The following is a 20,300-nucleotide window of genomic DNA, read 5'->3' as shown; positions in this document are numbered from 1 at the left end:
TGTGACAACACAAATGTATCTTGGTCAGTTTTATAAATAACGTTTTTAGTTTGTAAACTGTTCATATAAACTAGTTCTTATTTTCATATCTTGTTTTAGTTAACTTATATACATTGTATAAAAGTTACTTTTTAGTGCTAACTGAATGTTAGGGTGTGTTGTTTAAAATTATTGTAGGTTCTGGCAGAATTAAAAGCTACCAATTTCTTTTCTTGAACCTTTTCAAAATTTACTTAATTCATTTGTACATCATAATCATTGCTGCTTACCATATTATTTACAACCTTCAAGAGAATCCTTTTCAATGAAAAATGTTTGCTGTTTCTACAAAAAGTTTTTATATTTTCTCTCGGTAAAGTCAACAGTGTTGAAAGGTAATTATATAAAATTATGGACTCCAATTTTGATGAAATTTGGAACTATACCTTATTTATTACCTAATTTTTTCAACAATTGAATTTATTTGTTGGAAATGCCTTTAAATTGAATTAGGTCTCTCATAAGTTACACAGTACAGTCACTCAAAAATTTGTAATTCACCACTCTACAAATGTAATATACATTATTTTCGAACTAGAAAGAATAAGAAGTGATATCTTTATTTTATTTATTATGTATAATAATTATTATATACTGCTAGGATGCTAAACAACAAATTCATTGTGTGTGTATGTGGGTGTAATTAGAAACACATTTCTACTGAAGTAATAAAAATATGTTTATTTAAATGTTTTGTCTATGTCATTAATGATTTTTTTTTCAGATCAGAGTTGGTTTGCAGGGTTAAATATTGTAATACACTGCCAGATATTCCATTTGATCCAAAATTTATTACTTATCCCTTTGAGTCTACAAGGTATGTTATTTTTTTATTGTTATTAGTTAAGAATTTATTTTTTAATTTTATAGAACTACAGTCTACTTCTTAAACTAGAAAAAAATTCCATTTTATTTGGCACAAATTTTGTACTTTTATTGACCTGTATATTTGTGTCTTTGTCCGCAGTTCATCAACATGAAGCATAACAGTATGTCAAACAATACTTTTCTAATTCTTAAATTTGTTTACAAAACGTGCAAATATCTCTTCAGATATCTCATCCTGCAAAAATCAGCATACATTGGCAGCACTCTGAAAGTAACAAAAATACATTTAGAAAACAGGGCTAGAGTGAAAAAAATCCCTGGAGGATGCCGGCAGACAAACAAAATAAATGTATAAATTTGCCATTGTAAAACAGCAATTAGTAGATAAATAAATAAAATGCTTAGAACTTTTTTCTAATTGGTACATAATAATATATTATATATACCATTATGTCAGAAATGGGTAGGTGTGCATAGATAAAAAGTTCTTTTATGCCCGAAAGCTTTCCTTACGTGTACCAGTTCGCATTTGTTTTCTACATTGCTTCACCATTATTATACCTCTGTATCTAAGAAACAAAATTAAAAAATTTCTTGTTTACTTTGATATGTAATTCCTTATTATTCTCCTTTTTGTTGCATTTCATTGCCACTTATTTTAAAAATTAATTTCTTTTCTAGCAATAAATCCATGATTTTCAGTGTTTCTTCTATCATTTTCTTGCTTTTACCAAAAAATAATGCTGTCAAGAAATATTAACATTTTTACGATTGGTTTCATTTCCCACACTTAAGATGCATCCTTAAATTTCTGTAGAAGCTCTGTGTACAAGTTGAATTTTTAAACTTGTTTAAAAAAATTCTCCAAAACTGTACAAAAAGAATTAACTTAGACATTAATTTTAATTCTTCAACAAATCTCATAAAAAGAAATTGATAAAAGTATTAAAAATAAAAACCAATAATGTTAATAATAATAAATGGAAAAAAGATTATTAATGGAAAGGCATTTTAGGAGCATGTCATTTAGTCATGGCAAGCAAGTAACCTGGGTTATAAATTTCAATGGTTTTTTTTTTAAGTAACTTTTCACTTTTAATTGGATTGCCCGATAAGATAACAGTTTGTATTTTTTACTTTTATTTTTTTGTGGACTACTTTCTTAATATTTATTCAGAATAATTGTTTGTTTAACAATCAGAATGGCTATTTCTAGTTTAGCCATAAACTAAATTTTATGTTTATTAACAGTTTTTGAGCATTTTCTTACCTAGTTTACTTGGATAATCATTTAGTATAGCTTTTTTATATTCCAATGTAGGAGGATAAATCAAATATAAACGGGATTTTATTTTTTTTTTTTAAATTTATTGAAAAAGAAAAAGCAAATATAATTTTTTTCCCTACATAATTTCCTGCTTTAGAAATACATTTTTCCCAGCAGGAAGGAAGGTTTTTTATTGCAGCATCATAGAATGAAGCTAGTTTTGCATCAGGAACCAGCATGAATCCCTTCACACACTCGTCACCTTCAAATCATTACCCTCCTAGAGCTTCTTTGAGCAGCCCAAACAAATGAAAAGGCTGTAGGGAGGTTGATCAAATTGAGTTCAGTGCATTTCTCTTTTAGTTTTGAGACCATTAGAACTTCAGTATGGGGCCTGACATTGTCATGGAGGAGGATGGCCTCTTGAATTGGTTGGTCTCATCTTTTGCGGCGATATGCAGCCCTTGCCTCATTCCACAACTCACAGTAGTAAGCAGCATTTATTATGTGTCGCTCATGCAAAAAATCATTGAGCAAAATGCCTCACCAGTTGAAAGAACCATGCAGCTGACAGTTAAGTCTTGGCTTTCACTAGGGCTGCCTCCCCTTTCCCCCACCACTCCATATTGGCTTGTTTTGACTGGGGAGTGTAGTGGTGGACCCACGTTTTGTCACAGGTGATGATCCGAAAATGCATTACCTTCTTTCACAAACCTTGCTGTAAGCCTCTTAACAGACCTCCAAACGTATGATCTGCTTCTGATCTGCGGTCAAAAAACAAGGGACCCATCTGGTGCACACTTTATGGAGCTGTAGGTCGTTTGTGATGATCGCTTGACAGCTCTCATATATTCTGACCTGTTTTGCAGTTTCGGGTACTGTCACTTGTCAATCGTCCTCAAGAATGTTTTCATCTGTAATGCTGGTCCAAGGACGGCGATCATGTTCCTGATTTTCCAAGTTCTCGTCCTTCCTTGAACTCTTTATGCCAGGCAAACACACAAGTCCTTGACAATGTTTGGTCCCCGAACTGTGCAGTCAATCTCCGGAAAATTTCCATCACTTGAATTGCTTCACGAGCAAGAAATTTTATAATTATGCATTGCGCACTCGATGGATGCACCTGTTGCTCTGACATCGTAAACATTACTGACGAATTGGTTGAAAGTGTGGAATGGCTGGCTCTCCCCACTACTAATGACCCCACCCGAGCATACTAGAAGTGCAGGCCCAGTCCTACCAACTATAGACACTGAGGAAGGATAATCCCAATTATATTTGATTTATCCCCCCATATATAAGGTCTACATTCAAAAGCTCCTTGGAATTACCTCATACAGCTAAAATTGCAATCATAATAAAGAAATTTTTGTAAATCCACTCTTGATATCACCATATAGCAGCATCAGTGTTTCCTGTTTCACGTACAACAAATTCTGAAGCTGCTTGTTTTGTATGTTACAGTAAAATATGTCAGGAATTGAACAGCTTACAATATCAAATTATGTGTTCTGCTTCAAAATCATTGTTCAAAACAAGTATTGCTTCAACGTGCATATGAAGAATTAGTAATGAAGAACTGCAGTTTATAAATAGCATAAGCATGTTAATGATGACCATGTTAGTGTTGGAACACATTGGTGTTGTGCATCTTAACATTCGTAGCGGGCAGCTGACTACTTTAACAAATTAAGAAAATAAGGAGCATGTTGAAAATGTTTTTAAAATGATAGAAGAAAAACTGTCACGGAAATGGCATCAATAGTCTGGTTATCAGTCAGAAGTTGCCATAGTATTCTTTATTATTAGTTGAGCGTGCGTCTTGTTTATCAGCATATTGCTCCAAAAATGTTGTCTACAGATCTGAAAGAAGTTCACATTATACTAACGAGAAACCTCATCACTAAAGCTAATCAAGATCAAAATTCAATGAGTGAGACCATTTTTGTACAATCTATAGACAAAATTCCAGCCATCGAAGTAGTAATTAACATCATTTCCACAATCACATTTCATGTGATTGTGGATAGGAGCAAATGAAAAGTTATATTGAAATTTTTTTTATTCATTATGTAATGTTCACTACAGATTCATTCCTGTCAGGCAGACATTGAACAAGGAATTGTACATCATAACCCTTCGTCATTTATGGAATGTTAAGAAGGAAGCATCCTGAAGACTGGAAAGCAAAGAATTATATTCTTATGCCGGACAATGTACAGACACATCAATCCATGCTTGTCAGAGTAACTGACATGACCACAATGTAACGACTTAGGAGGATCTACCATACTCTCCCAACTTTGTACCATCTGATTTATCCGTGTTTCCTGCTTGATAAATGTACAAGCGGAAAAGATATTTGAATCTTGATGTGACCGTCAATACGAGGAAGCAGCAGACAACAATATCTCAAAATAATTCCAGGAATATTTCCAACAACTTCATTAATATTGGCAAAAGTGTGTACCCGCCTAAGAAAACAACTTTAACATAAATAAAGTCAAAAATCTTTTCATGTATTCAGTATTTGAAAAATAAATTAATTCCGGAAACAAAGGTTTCCGGAATTAACCTTTGTTTCCTTTGTTTATAAATGTCTTATATTTATAATTTACTAAATCACTATAATCTAAAAATATTGTCTCCTAAAAGTGTTTTTTAATGGAAAATAATAAGACTACATAAAATACCTGTTATGATTACTTCCACCAACTTATAGCTTCGTCAGTATCTTTGTGTAAAAGGTATTTTATTAAGAATTTTCATTCTCCTTCAGTCATCAGTATTAAAGTTTTACAGTTTATAACTCAGCCTTACTGGGTTTTTTCCATCAGTTCCTATAGTGAGGCAGGTACAAAGACTGTTTATACTGTATTCACATCAGAATTGGATATATATATATATATATATATATATATATATATATTCTTATATAATCTTATGTCTCTTCATCACCGGTTTTTTGTGTAACGTTTCAATCTAAAGATTTAAAAAATTATTTATTTTTTCTTAAAAAACTTAAATCAGTAATAATAATATTAGTGTTTTTTTTTTTTTTTTTATTAATTTGATTAAAAATCATTAGTAAAAATCTAATTGAATTATTTAACAGTATTCTCCATGCTATTTCTATTAATTTCATATATGGGATGATTAGTTGGTAGATGTATTATTGGTTTTGAAAGATTTGTTAGTATAAAGTATAATAATAAATTTTTTCATTAACTTTTAAAATATATTGTGAAATTAATAATGGTTATATAATTTTATTTATAATAAGAATTTCTTTAAAATGTTTAATAACATAATTTTTTTTTATTCTTATTAAATAAGTTTTCTCAAACTAATAGAAACATTGTATAATGCCATTGTTTTCTGTCTAAATGCGTGCATCAATTTATTTTGTTACACTATCATTCCCATCCTTTCTTACGGTCCTGAAGTGTTTAAACTATCTGAGGTAAAAGTGGATTACCCAAAGTTGAGTTTTCTTCTTTTATTTCCTGTTTAGCCTCCGGTAACTACCGTTTAGATAATTCTTCAGAGGATGAATGGGGATGATATGTATGAATGTAAATGAAGTGTAGTCTTGTACATTCTCAGTTCTACCATTCCTGAGATGTGTGGTTAATTGAAACCCAACCACTAAAGAACAGCGGTATCCGCGATCTAGTATTCAAATCCATGTAAAAATAACTGGCTTTACTAGGACTTGAACGCTGGAACTCTCGACTTCCAAATCAGCAGCTGATTTGGGAAGACGCGTTCACCACTAGACCAACCCGGTGGGTTAAAAAGTTGAATTTTCTGAGAGAACTGATGTTAGCCAGATTCCTTGATTAACTTAATGAAGGTATTGTTTGTTGAATTATTTAATTTACGGGTTTGGAGAGTTTGACTTGCTTATTGTGATGGAATATTCAACTTCATGAAAAAGGCAACAGATCATATCACTCTTCAATTTTGTAATAAGCCTATGATGGGATGTTTGCTACCTTAAGAATAGTTATTCTATTTTCATAAGTAATTTGTGTCTGTCAGGTTGCCTCACCGTCATCGTGCAAAACAGATATACAAAGAATAATGTTTGAATATTACGTAAATTTTTGTAGCGTATTAGTATTGTGCTCTCATTAGCTTCAATCTGCTGAAATTGTTGAGTGCTGATGCCATACAATATTAATTACTGTTAGTGTAAAGCATATTATTAAATATTTGAATTATTATTTTTAAAAATGAATCCTAAAATTAATATATTGAAATCATGAAAGATTTACTTTATATTACTTTGTTTATGTTAATAGATTTATTCAATACAAACCGACTTCATTAGAACGTAACTACAAGTATGAAGTACTAACAGAACATGATTTAGGTGTTACTATAGATCTAATTAATAGAGATACTTATGCTACCGATTATAATGCAGTATTAGATCCTGCCGATGAAAAACTATTGGAAGAAGATATCCTTACACCTCAGGATTCCAAAAGGTATTATTCCTTTAATTTATTAATTTTAAGCTATACAATATAACTTCTTTATATATTTATTCAGCTACTGCCCATTCACTAAAAATAGTTCTGAAACACGAGGCTGATGCCATATGTTTCAGAACTATTTTTTGTGTTTCAGATAAGAAGAAATTACAGTATATACTTACAGACATGCAATATATATATATATATATATATATTAGTAATACTTCTAGATCTTTTAAAACCAGATTCATGGAACATTTTAGAAGTTATAAAAAAGGTAAACCGGGTTTTGCAAATGTATCAGATCATTTGATTAAAAATAAGTACACAATATCAGATATTCAGACAAACTTAAAAATTAAAAAATGTAATATGGATAGGAGTAATAAGGGTTTTGACATTTTAGAAAGGTATTGTATATATAAACATAAGAATACCTTCAACCTTCTGATTATGAAGATGACTGTATTTAAAGGCTGCAGCAGATAGCACCACTATCTGTTGGGCTAATAATGTTGAATAATTGATCTTCTAATCTGGTTAGTAAAGTAAATTCAGTGAAACGATAAGCATGTAATTTTACTTTACTTAAGTTTTAATTTTTTTGTTTTTTATTTTAATTTTAATTTATTTGTTTATAATGTTGTCAAATTGTTCACATACAAGGTGCTACCCAAAAGTTCAGGGAATTTTACCATAAAAATAAAGTAGCTTACCATAACTTATAATTTCAACTGTCTCCTTCAAAGTAATCTACTTGGGCATTGATAATAGTGATCCCAGCGTTTTTCCCATGATTCCATGCATCCCTGGAAGTCTGCAGTTGTAAGTGTTCGAAGCACGTTCTGTGTTTCTTCCTGAATATCCTCAATTGAAATTTTTATTTTCGGAAAGAGAAAAAAGTTGCACGGGGCAAGGTCAGGCGAATAGGGTGGGTGGGGAATTTTTTGGCTGAATTTTTCAATTCACTACAGACAGCTACGCGATTTTGTTTCTGGTCGCTGTTCAACAGTCTCTGTACGAATTTTACAGCAATGCATCTCATGTTCAAATTGTCCAACACGATGCATTGCACGGATCCATATTACATTTGTACAATTTCACAAACATCATGGATTGTTTGTCTACGATCTGCAACAATAACCTCTCACACTTTCGCGATGTTTTCCAGTGTTGCGCATGTTGATGGTCTTCCTGAACGCTCATCATCATCGACTGTCGTTTGTCCATCTTTGAATCGTTTGTACCACAAAAAAGTTTTACTTTTATTCATTACATTGTCACCAAATGCTTCCACAATCATGCGATTGGTTTCTGCACCAGTTTTTGTAAGCATGAAGCAAAATTTGATGCAGGTTCTTTGCTCTTTAAAATCTGCCATTTAGAACTTCGTCGAAGCAGTAAAGCACAACGTTACACAACCGCACGAAAGTCAACAATGCAGCCTCTCACCGTCACAGCTGCTGGAACACTGATTCACAAAGAGTACTGTTAGCCACATCTAGCGGCAGCAGGTTGTACCAGCAGTGGTTCACGTGCGAAATTCAGATTCCCTGAACTTTTGGGTACCACCTCTTATATAAAATTTTTTTAACTTAATTTTAATATGTTTTAATTAATTAATCTTTATAATTTTTAAACAATTTTTTATATTTTACATCTTGTTTTGATTATAATTTTAAATGTTTAATTTAAATGGAAGTTTTTAGATTTTTGTATAAGCTTTTAAAGTATGATAAAGTAAATTTAAATTTAATTTAAAAGTTTTTAATAGAATCTAATTAGTTTAAAAAATTTTAACATAAAAAATATAAGTGATGTATGTATTACGAGTTTATGATGTTTTTTGAAATATATAATGCAGCTGATAATGCGAATTAAGATCGCAAAAGCACTTCTGCTTATGAAATGAAATAAGGTTAGTCATCCTATTTCAATTGTTCTGTACTTGTTGATCTATTAAATATAAATTAATTTGTATTGGTACAGAGGAGTATGATTATTAAAAGAATTGATTTAAAAAAATTATATATATATGTAGAGAGAGAGAGAGAAAATTTAATTCATAACTAAAGATATAATAAAGCCCAGATAAAAAACTATAAGCAGTTGTTGGCTAGAATATTTTACTAGCACCGCAGAAAATTTTAATTTAGAAACTGCAATGCAGTAATATGCCTTGTATGAACATTTTTTTTTTAAATCTACTTTCATCAATCATCTTAATATTTTTGGTCATTTGTAGAATTTATTACCCCTTATTTGGATTTCTCTCATAATACCTAAACGGTGTAAAAAAAATTTTCTCTGATCTCTAATGTGATGAATATAAACCAAAGTTCATAAAATAAATAAACAGTGTACTGAAAGTATGTTTAGGTTATGTATTTATGTAGGTTAAAGGATGGATACGGGCTACACAACCCTAGTCATATATACATCTACTACCCTCACCTAATAATGAAAAACTATTATGTCTCAAAGAGTGATAAATTTCTTCAAAATTAAAATAACTGACTTATACTTCCTGATTAGACAGCACAGCCAGTTTGAATTACAGTTAGCCACTTGATTATGCAGGTAAGTGCCTGCACACCATCACCCATCAAGATAAAATTAGATGCGACTCAGACTGCCATGCTGAAGAGCCAAGACTAAATCACTTTTTTGATGATTACTTAATGTTGCAGCCTTATCAACGAACTCCTGCATTGTCCAGCAGTGCAGATTGCACCACAAAGCCATTGGTTATTTTTTCTCTGATTTGAATCTTAATTCCTTCATGAAAATTAGATTTATCAGTTGACAGCCCAAATTGCTTCATATACTAGTTAAAATAACCATGTACCATGGTTTGACGAAACTTTTTTTTTCGCCAACAGGTTTCGCAAGATGGTATTAAGTATGTATGTGTTCCTGCGCATAACCGACTAAACCTCCAACCCTCACTAACCACTCCTCCTGGAAACCGCTGATGTGGCGTTACTTCAGGAGGGGATTAAAACACCCACACACATAATCAGACACTGGTAACATGCATGAAAACCCATATGATCGACACACCTGAGGAAACATGTAACAACCAAAAACATCACATGCGCATCACACAGTCACACCTCTAGCAGAAAAGAAAAAACATAAAACAAAAGCAAAGGAAACACCTGCAGCAATCACAAAAAAAATCACACCCGTACTCCTCACACACACACACACACACACACACACCCACACACCCAGCAGTATAACCAAATAATGCTTAACATTTACAGCCTCTAGCATTGCTCCAAAGATGCAGCAAACACACCATCAGGCTTCAGGGAGTGCTCACAGCCTTATCGCACCAAGGCGACCTCCGGATGCTCAGGAGGTCTTCTTTTGCTTGATGATCAAATCTATAGGCATAAGCCCTGCCAGGGCTTTGGCCGCTTCCTTGGAGACTGTGCGATATGTGGATATTGTCCTTAAATAGCTTCTATGCAGTGCCTCCAATTTGCTTAAGTATTTGGCATATCTAATCATACTAGTCCATATCTCGATCCCGTTTAACATCGTAGAGTATGCCGTCCTGGCCAGCAACCTCCTCCACAATTGTGAGGTCCCTCTGCAATTAGGAAGGAGACCAGCTGTCAGCCTCATAGTCCTCTCCACCTTACTTGATAGCCTCTATGGCCAGGGCTCCAAACTTCAACCTTGCATCCACCCAAAGACCAAGGTGTTTTCTGGGGCCAGCGTTACCCCAGCCCCAGCCATCCAATCTTTAATCACTTGGTAGGAGTGTTGTATCTTGGTTAAATGAAACGGTTGGACAAAACCTTGGCGAGTGTTACCACATCTGTTTATATCAGAGTTGTATCACCCATCACCCTCCCTTCATTCCTTTCAAATCTTAATCTGAATTCATAGATGGATGTTCCTCATGGTAAAGTGTTTCACTCATTTTGTCAGTTTTACAGTTAGGAATTGAACCAAATTTTCAGGGCCTAGACAACATATGGAAATTTGGAGTAACTGTTGGCTATTGTAGATCACCATGCTTTTGAAAACTCCCCTGTACACCATCTTGAGGCTAAACCCCCCCCCCCCCTCCAATCTTGATAAACTATTCTCTTTCATTTATTCACAATCATGGCTCTGTTCACTGCTATATATGATTTCAGCTTTTGTTCTTTCTAAAATACTCTAGTTTACAGTTACTATTTTGATGATCTGCAAAGATATGTTGTAAACAGATTTCACTAAAAAAATTGTACTTAACAACTGTTAGAAATGAAATACAGTCACTGTTTTCTCCAGCTTAGTATTTGTTTATTTGCACATTATTTAAAAATAAATCAGATTTTGTGAGTAAAAGTTTATGTGAGTTTTTAAAAACCTTCCCCACAGTATGTATGTATTACATTCTAAAACATAACTTATCAAAGATTAAACTTTTTTACAATGTTTGTTTTTTTTAATTGATTAAATTTTTTTTTAATATTAGTAAGAATTGTTTTGCTCTCTTAGACTCTAATGCTTAAAATTGAAGCATCTTAGTGAACAAATTTAATTTTTTTTCAAGTTAATAATAGGCAGACCATAAACATCTCACAGTTTAAAAAAAATGTAAAAACTACTTTTTCAAAAAGGTAGTGCAATGAAAGTCACGTCTGACAGACCGTTGTCAGAGGTTCTTAATCGTATCATGGGCCTTTACTTTATTTACAGAATCTAATATTTCTAACTAAAATTATTATAATTACATATATGTTACTATTTTAACATAATTATTACATCAGTGAAATACTCCAAAAATATGCAATGTTTACATATATTCTCATAGTATGTCTCTTCAAATAGACATATGTTATATATAAATATTAATAATAAATTTTGGAGATAAATAATAATCTTTCTGTGTAAACTTCCAGATCACGTCATCATGCACGTAGTGTCTCTTGGTTACGTCGTACAGAATATATTTCTACTGAAGTTACTAGATTTCAGCCTCAAACTATGGATAAAGTTGAGGCTAAAGTTGGTTATAGTATTAAGAGAACACTCAAGGTAACAAATTACTCTATGTTTTTATTAATCTAATACTTTATTTATTAATCTAGTTCAGCTTATGAAGTAATCCCAATAAGTAAATATTGTTAGGTATTTAAAATTAAATTTTATAAAATTCATAATTAATTATTACAAATATAAATAATTATCAAATTGAGTAAAAAGTATTTATAATGTTGATTTGTTTTTTATGTAAGTGTCGAACTACTGATGTCAATCTACTGATTGTAGAACTTTTGTTAAATTATAACCCGTTCAAACTCTTTTGGATAGTTAAAAACTGACCTGACAATTTCAAGCAGAAATCCTTATGTTGATCACTTGTAAATCTGTATTAAAAACTGCCGCTATAGGTATCAGTTAACTGTTATTACAGGAAACAACACATATCATCAACCTTCCCCTTTCTCCATTTTTATTGGATCAGACCGAAGATCTTTAATTAATGCTGATTTCTTTCTTTGTACTATTCCTGTCAGTTATTATTTCAAAGACTTTTTTATCGATGTACTATTTCAGGTCTTATACATAATTTAATCATCTTTTGGCCTTCCTTTAATACTTATTTTTATCTTAAATTAAAAATCTCTTTCTATCTTTTGACTTGGTTATGCTTTTCTCAAAGTCCCAAACTATCTTAGTCTGCCTTTTTCAATTTTCCTGCATCTTATGACTTTTCTTATTGCAACATTTTTTCATCTTTCTTACCGTGCTTCTTAAAAACTGAAAAAGCTGTTATTGGAAACAGGACAAGCATTCTTATGGTATTGCAGACTTATGAAACTATTATTTTAACATAACAGATAATAGTAAAAACATTTTAATTTGGGTCTATAAGACTAATAAACATTTTTTTTATTTTTAGGATGAAACATTGTATATGGACAGAGAAAGTCAGATAAAAGCTATCGAAAAGACATTCCAAGACTCAAAAATGCCTATTGAAAAACATTATAGTAAACCGAATATTACACCAGTTGAAATATTACCAGTATTTCCTGATTTCAAGGTACTTATTTTTATTTTTAATGTCTTTAATTAAAATAATAATTATTTATAATGTTCTCTTTTATTAGCAAAATATGTTTTATGTAATACTTATATAAAGTGGCACTGAATTTTTGAATTAGCGTGCCAATCGGTGCACAGAACATGTTCCAACAAGTGCTTCCAGTTAGTAGCAATTTTTAAAAAATGCCATTTGAAAGTCTCCTTGCATTGCTAGTTTTTGATTTGTAACAGATGGACTACAGATTTTTAACCGAGTGAAAATAAAAGCTCTTGAAGAACAACATGTTTATGTTTGAGTTTACCTTCAACTCAGTACAACATTCACATTCATTTAAAATACTTCAGCAAGCATTTGAGAAGGATTATATGAAAGAACTGCAGTGCTGCGAATGGTTTATTAATTTTAAAGGAGGCAGAACATCAAATTATGATAATGATTTAATTCACTCTATGGTTCATGAAGATCACTACTTAACCATCCAAGAGATTGCTGAGGAAGAGGATGTTTGATGGATGCTATATGCAGAAAGAGGCCATAGTTCTAGGAATACCAGAGTTGGATGTTACATCATATCAGCATAAAATAAATGTTGGCTGAAGTAAAATAATTAATCGCATGGAGAATGTGGATCCTGGTGCCATTACTGCTGTCTAAATTTACTCAGTTACACCCCTGTTCAATCTTCAAAGTATTGTCGCAACTCTTCTTTCAAATTAAAATCCATAGTGCTACTAATTGAGTTTGCGTTCAGTAAAAAAAAAACTACTCCATTTCACTATAAATTTGTTATATGTGGTATTTTTATACATTGCAAAAAATGTTTTCCTTAGATATGTAATTTATAAAGAAATTTTGTGGTAGTTATAAAAAATCATAATTTTTCATAGCGTCTTTATTACTGGATGAGAAATTTATCCATTAAATTTAATCTGTTCACTTATTAGTTTGTTATTATTATTATGTATGTAGTATTTTTTGAGATTAAAGTTATTAAAAAAATTATTAAGAGTAATCCAATACTTCTGTTAAGTTTTTAGAGCTAGGATGGACTGTCTTGATTGTTGTATGAACGAACAATATTCTTCTAGGATAGTTGAATTTAATTTTTAAAAGATACTAAATAACATGCTAGATAATTAAACCACATAAGTCACATTAGACGAAGAGATACATGACCGTGCCAGATGGGATTCTTAACTCGAATGAATTGTATGAACTGGCTCGCAGGTCAGCGCTAATAGAAAACTAAAGAGCAGCACTAGCTGGCTCAAACTAAGAACCGAACAACTTCCATGAATTTATTTGTATTATAATTATGTTTAGTATCCAGAATGTGTTTTGAAAATTTTAAACGGTCTTTGTATTTCTTTATTATAAAATTGATATGTTCTCTTAGCTCTAATTGAAAAGGTATGATTGGTCATACCGTAATTTGTAATCTTCACATTTTAGACAGTATACACCCTGTCCATTCATAGTTGTTATGTTTAAATAATCAATGCTATTGTTAGTTTCATGATTCATAGTGAAATTAATGTTTTCATCCAATTAGTTGATTTGATTAGTTATTACTCATTGAATAAAAATAGTAATTTCACTTGAATCAAGAAACTAACAATAGCATTGATTATTTAGATATAACAATTAATATAAACTTCAGTAATAATAATAATAAATTGGACATAAACATATATAGGAAACCAACCCACAAGATACCATAATTCACTTTAATTTCTTTCATCCATGGAACCGAAAATGGCCACTTTCAATTCCTTAATGTACAGAGCAATCAAATATCTTAACATAATACTATAAAATTAAATAATATTAAATACATTGTCACATCGAATGGATATAGTGATAATTTAATAGATACATTATACTTCAATTTAAAAAATAAATTATATACGAGAGAAAATGCGTGAAAAATAAAATTAAAATAATAACTCGGAAAACGAATATGTAAAAATAGAATATAATTTAAACTATAGAAAATTTAATAAAATATATAAATCATTTAACAGCATATATCACTAATAATAGAATCATAAACTATATAAATAATAGGGATTCAACTAAAACCAGAATAACTGGAAATAAGTATAATGTGAATAAACAGGGTGTATACTGTCTAAAATGTGAAGATTTCAAATTACGATACATTGGTATGACCAGTCGTACCTATTCAATTAGAGCTAAAGAACATATCAATTGTATAACAAAGAAACACAAAGACTGTTCAAATTTTGCAAACCACATTTTGAATGCCAAACATAATTATAATCCAAATAAATTCATGGAAGTATTGGATTACTCTAATAATTTTTATAACTTTAATCTCAAAAAATACCACATGTATAATAACGATAAAAAATTAATATATGAATAGATTAAATTTGATGATGATATTTTATATAAGCAAATAATTAACAACAATTATAAGTTGGCTAAACTAATTCCACAATCTACTGATATAACAATTGTGATACTCTTATAAAACGACGTATTTACTTTAACATTACAAAATTATGATCAATTGTTATGTAATTAATTTTATTAAATACATAACAAAGGCGAATTTTATATTTTTTGTATATTTTAATTATAAATTATAAAATCCTCCTGAAGATGACCAAATAGCCGAAAGCGCTTGTGGAAGTCAAATAGAATTTTAGTAAGCTGTTCGTAAAATTGTGTATAAAATTGTTTTTATTTAAAATGGTAAGAAGATTAGCAATGTTACATTTTTAATTTATTATTATGTACACATGAATACTTGTCAAATTACAGACCTTTTATTCCAAGCATATATTAGCCTCAAATTTAAGATACTGTTTTTCAATTATTCAAGTTTTAAATCATAACAGATTCATAATGTTCAATAATTTATTCATGATTTTTTATTTGTGACAATTTTTGATATATGTTTTAGGTGTGGAAATATCCATGTGCACAAGTTATTTTCGATTCTGATCCTGCTCCAATTGGACGACCTGTACCAGCTCAAATTGAAGAAATGTCACAAGCTATGATCAGGTAGAGTTATATCTATTGTTTGTTACTTTGTTGTCGGCATTATTTTAATAAAACCAACAATAAAGTAGCAAATTAATTTTAATTCTCCAATAATTATGTTATATATTACACATTTCAGCTCTCGATTAACTTATGTAGTAAATAGAGAAAAAGATTTCTTGAATGAAAGTTATATACAAGGGCACAGTGCTCTGAAGTAAAGGCTATTCCTAGGTCAAACTAAGTCCAAAATCATTATTGATTTTTATATAACTTTTTTACCGAATTTCTAGTTCATTTTTGCCAATAAAATAATAAAAAATATAAACTATTATTTTATTGGCAAAAATGAATTTCGAGTATTATTTGTATTTTAAGAGAGTTTATCTTGATGGCTGTTTATATGTATTTACAAACTGAACAACCTGGTGTACCTCCCGATCTCTTATTTACTCAAAAAGACCCTTAGTTAAAATTCCATGTAATATTTCATATGAAAATTGTTTCACATGTTATTTGCTTTAATTCTTATTTTCCAAAAACTTTACCAAAATCCAAATGCAGCAAGTAGCAAGCAAATCACAAAAAAACTGTCTCCTGAAAATTAGTGAGGAAACACCCTGTTTGAAATTTCAAAAACTATTCTGTGAATATTGCTTACATTAATTTCATTTGGTTTAATTTTCATTGCCTGAATCTTCTTTTTTTGCAAAAATTCTCCCGGCATATTAAGCATAAAAAAAATAGTGCCATTATGAAGGTTGAACTCCCTTTGTCTCGTTCAAAATGAAAAAACCCTTCCTAGGAAACTTGTTAGTCAGATTTTATTTCCATTCACTGAATCCATTAAAATTATGCTAAAAAAAATATCTGTGTACATTTAAAAAAAAAAGTTCTACCAAAAGATGAGTAAATAAACATATTTATTTTTAAATTCATTATAAGTAAATGACATAAAATTTATTTATTTTTCATCAAGAGAAAGCTTCCATTAGAAAATATTTTATATAAAGAAATATTAGAAATTGCTAATATTTCAATTCTATTAATTGTGATGTTTAATAAAATAAGTTTATTTTGTTTAAAACTAGTTATTCTACCATGCATAATTTCATAGAAAAAAGATTGAGCTGTATACAAATTGAAATATATAAAGCCATTCAAATAAAAATTACATACTCCTTTATAGTAACTTACAGACAATTTAATATTGTGTGTGCGTGCATGCGTGCGTGTAACATGATTGTGTGTAACATGATTTTTATATGTAAAATTTTAAAGTAAAATTCAGTTTGTTTTCTAAATCTCACTCATGGGAACCATATAAATATTTCCCACAACCATGATTTAATCAGTCAGTAAAACATTTAATTATAAAAAAAGTGAAGTGTAAAATACAACTCTTTAAGCATTATGTTAATCCAGTTGTAAAGTTATTTGGGTAAGTACAACTAAAACAATCCTCAAAGTTCAATAAAGACAGTTAAATTAATTCAGTGGTTGGTGAGTTTTAAGTAAACATCAGATAATAAAATCAAATATACATACGAATATTATGATCTACATATATATAAAGATTTTAAGGTATTGAAGTTTTTATTTTAGTGAATAATTATTAATAATCTAAAATTGTACTATAATAATTCTTTAATTTTTTTCTAGGGGTGTGATGGATGAAAGTGGTGAACAGTTTGTTGCATATTTCTTACCTACTGAACCAACATTAGAAAAAAGAAGGAGAGACTTTATAAACCAAATGGAATATACTGATGATGAAGAGTATGAATATAAAATGGCAAGAGAATATAACTGGAATGTTAAGAGTAAAGCAACTAAAGGCTATGAAGAGAATTATTTCTTTGTATTAAGGAATGATGGTGTTTATTTTAATGAATTAGAGACAAGGTATTTACCATTTTGTTTAGTAATTTTTATATGTATAAAATATACAGAAATATTTGAATTTATTGTAATTTTTTACCAGCTCTATCTATTGATTTTTGTTTTATTAGCTGTAAGAAATTATAAGAAATCAATTTTAGTTAGCACAGGGCAATTCGAAATGCTGGTTAAATTTGATATCTCTAAAACTACAAAGCTCTTCGCCTTTCCTAGAAAATATTAAATCTGTAGTTTTATTGGGTAAATTTCTTTAACAATCTTGTTACTGTGGAGGGAAATTTATCTATTTATTATAGCATGTTTGCATTGTGAAGTTTACCCGTTTCACCAATTATAGGATTTTTTTGACAGCTTATGACCATGCCTTTATTTAAAAAATTTTTTTTTTTAAATAATTCATTTAACCCTGTTTGATTAATTTCTATGGTATTCTGGAAATCTCTTGTCTGCTTTCTGCACAGAAGGCAAACTAAAACATATATTTAATACTAATAATCTACAGATATAATATTTATATAATGGTAATTTCACATTACTGCATGATTAAGAAAATACATATTTCATGTCAAGCACATTTTATAAAGTCTTAGTTACTGCATACATCATTTTCATACAGTTATGATACTTTTCAGTATAAAATAAAACATATTTTCTGTACATACTGTATCCCTATAAGTAAGAGTAGTTATCTATAACTTGTACACCATCCAGTACGTTTTTTTCCAGTATACAGTCACTTTAATTATTGATGTTATGTTGAAAAAAGTTGTAATATTATTCATGTATTTGTTATATTAATTATTACTTTAAAAATTCTCCAAAAAAATAATAAATGTTGAAAATATTTTTATAACATTTAGGTCATCCTGATAGCCCTTTAAATAATCTAAAATTAGAAGCTGGGCAAGGGTTTAGAAAATTCATTTGTATTATTTTAAAGTGATAATTAATATGACTAAAATATTGCAAAACCATAGAAGAATTTAAAAAAGTCATTTTTTTCACAAGCAGAGTAAACAAGTTAACTAGAATGTAGTTTTATCAAATAATCACTTCTCAACAAGAATAAACTCATTGACCAATGAGTTTGTTTACTAATAGGTACTACCTATATGGTCCATTGATCTGAACTTTTTTAATAACATGTACTACTAGTGGTAGTAGTATGAAATTCTAACTGCAAAGTTAATAAATTAACAGCTTGTTTAATTTATTGTTATCTTTTATTTACCAAAGACTTTTTATGTTTCTCTTTTCCTTTTTTAATTGAATTACGCTTATTTTTTAAAAATGTATATTATTTCTCTTGATATTATATTTTGTGGCTATATACTCATTCCTTCTTGCAGTTTAGTATACTGTCCTAGTAATGTACACTACACAGTTATATATCAACTTCCTTGAATTGTGTACATCTCTCTCTCTCTCTCTCTATATATATATATATATTATATTATTATTATCTTTTATGACTGCATAGGATCACTTTAGTCAGTCACTTAATGCAAGTCTCTTTGATAGGACTCTTGTGAGTGTGAAGCGAGAGTTTTTTTTTGTTTTCTTGTTTAATTTTATCTTATCTGTTGTGTCTTGTGTTGTAAGACCAGTTTCCTTCAGATCCTCTCTTATTTCTCTGATCCATCTGGATTCTCTCTTGGTGTTTTTCAAGTCAAGATTATACTGTGCTCACTGTTTCAAAAGTCTTCAATCTTGCATCCTCATGATATGTCCAAAGAATCCTAGTTTCTTCTTATGCATGATATCAGTGATGGGTTCTAACTCTTTGTACATGACTTTGTTAAGCACAATCCACCTCTGCCCTTTCTGATACTTTTTATCAATGCATGTTCTTCCAATTCTTCTTTTGATTTTCTGAAGTCTGTCTGTTTTTGATTGTTTGTTCAGGGGTGGAAGAGTTCTGCTGCAAAATGGCTTCTGTTTTATAACTGTGTTGCAGAGTCTTATTTTTACATTTATTGATAGGGGTTTTATATTGTGAGTGTACAAGGTTAATTTTTGAGCTTATTTGGATCAAAGTTTTTTCGTTTAGATTGTTTATTATTTCTCTGAGGTATTTAATCAGGTTACAATTTTGATGTTATTATTGTTTATGTTTAGTTCTTTTAATCGTGTTGGTTTTTGGGGCATAACTTCTGTCTTTTCCAATGATATTTTGAGGTTAATTATATTTTCAGTGTTTTAAAGTTCTAATATCTGTGATTTAGCTTCATCAATGTTGTTTGCTAGCAGTGTCATATGTAAACATTATACATTTTGACTAGAATAGGCTCATAGGGCTTAATTAAATTGGTTACTTTATTTGTATTATATACTTTTTATTTTATAAATTTTGTATTACAAAGACAAATTAAATAAATTTTAAAACTTAAGGTTAAATGGATTTATTCTGAGAAGACTGATTGTGAATAATCATGGCATGACTCATTTCTTATCACACATTCTTTCTAAAAATAAAATTTTATCGTAGTATGACATCATGCTTGCAATGGGAACAAACTTTTCCCACAGAAAGCGTTGTTCTGCGGCAAAACCAAGACAGTTTTGATTTTTCAGCCTATTTTTACTTTTGGAGATGTTTTTTGAGCCATTCCTTCATTACCATTTCTAGAGCACAGTTTAATAATAGCAGTGAGAACCCATTGCTCTGGCGCAATTTTGTTTTAATCTCAAATGGTTCCGTCAGCTC

At 30.1% G+C, this 20,300-nt stretch overlaps 1 protein-coding gene across 1 annotated transcript in view; it reads left to right on the top strand.

Annotated features, from left to right (window-relative positions):
* atms (RNA polymerase II-associated factor 1-like protein antimeros) overlaps positions 1 to 20,300 on the top strand; it is a 44,513-nt gene that overhangs the window by 1,059 nt on the left and 23,154 nt on the right. The window contains exons 2-7 of the mRNA XM_075370245.1: positions 764 to 856; positions 6,442 to 6,630; positions 11,526 to 11,661; positions 12,530 to 12,673; positions 15,609 to 15,712; positions 17,354 to 17,596. Of these exons, the coding sequence (XP_075226360.1) occupies positions 764 to 856; positions 6,442 to 6,630; positions 11,526 to 11,661; positions 12,530 to 12,673; positions 15,609 to 15,712; positions 17,354 to 17,596 (909 nt within the window). The remainder of the gene's footprint in view (positions 1 to 763; positions 857 to 6,441; positions 6,631 to 11,525; positions 11,662 to 12,529; positions 12,674 to 15,608; positions 15,713 to 17,353; positions 17,597 to 20,300) is intronic.

Source organism: Lycorma delicatula, chromosome 7 (genome assembly GCF_047948215.1).
Source record: "Lycorma delicatula isolate Av1 chromosome 7, ASM4794821v1, whole genome shotgun sequence".
NCBI classification, from domain to species: Eukaryota; Metazoa; Arthropoda; class Insecta; order Hemiptera; family Fulgoridae; genus Lycorma; species Lycorma delicatula.
This window is presented reverse-complemented; position numbering and strand designations above follow the sequence as displayed.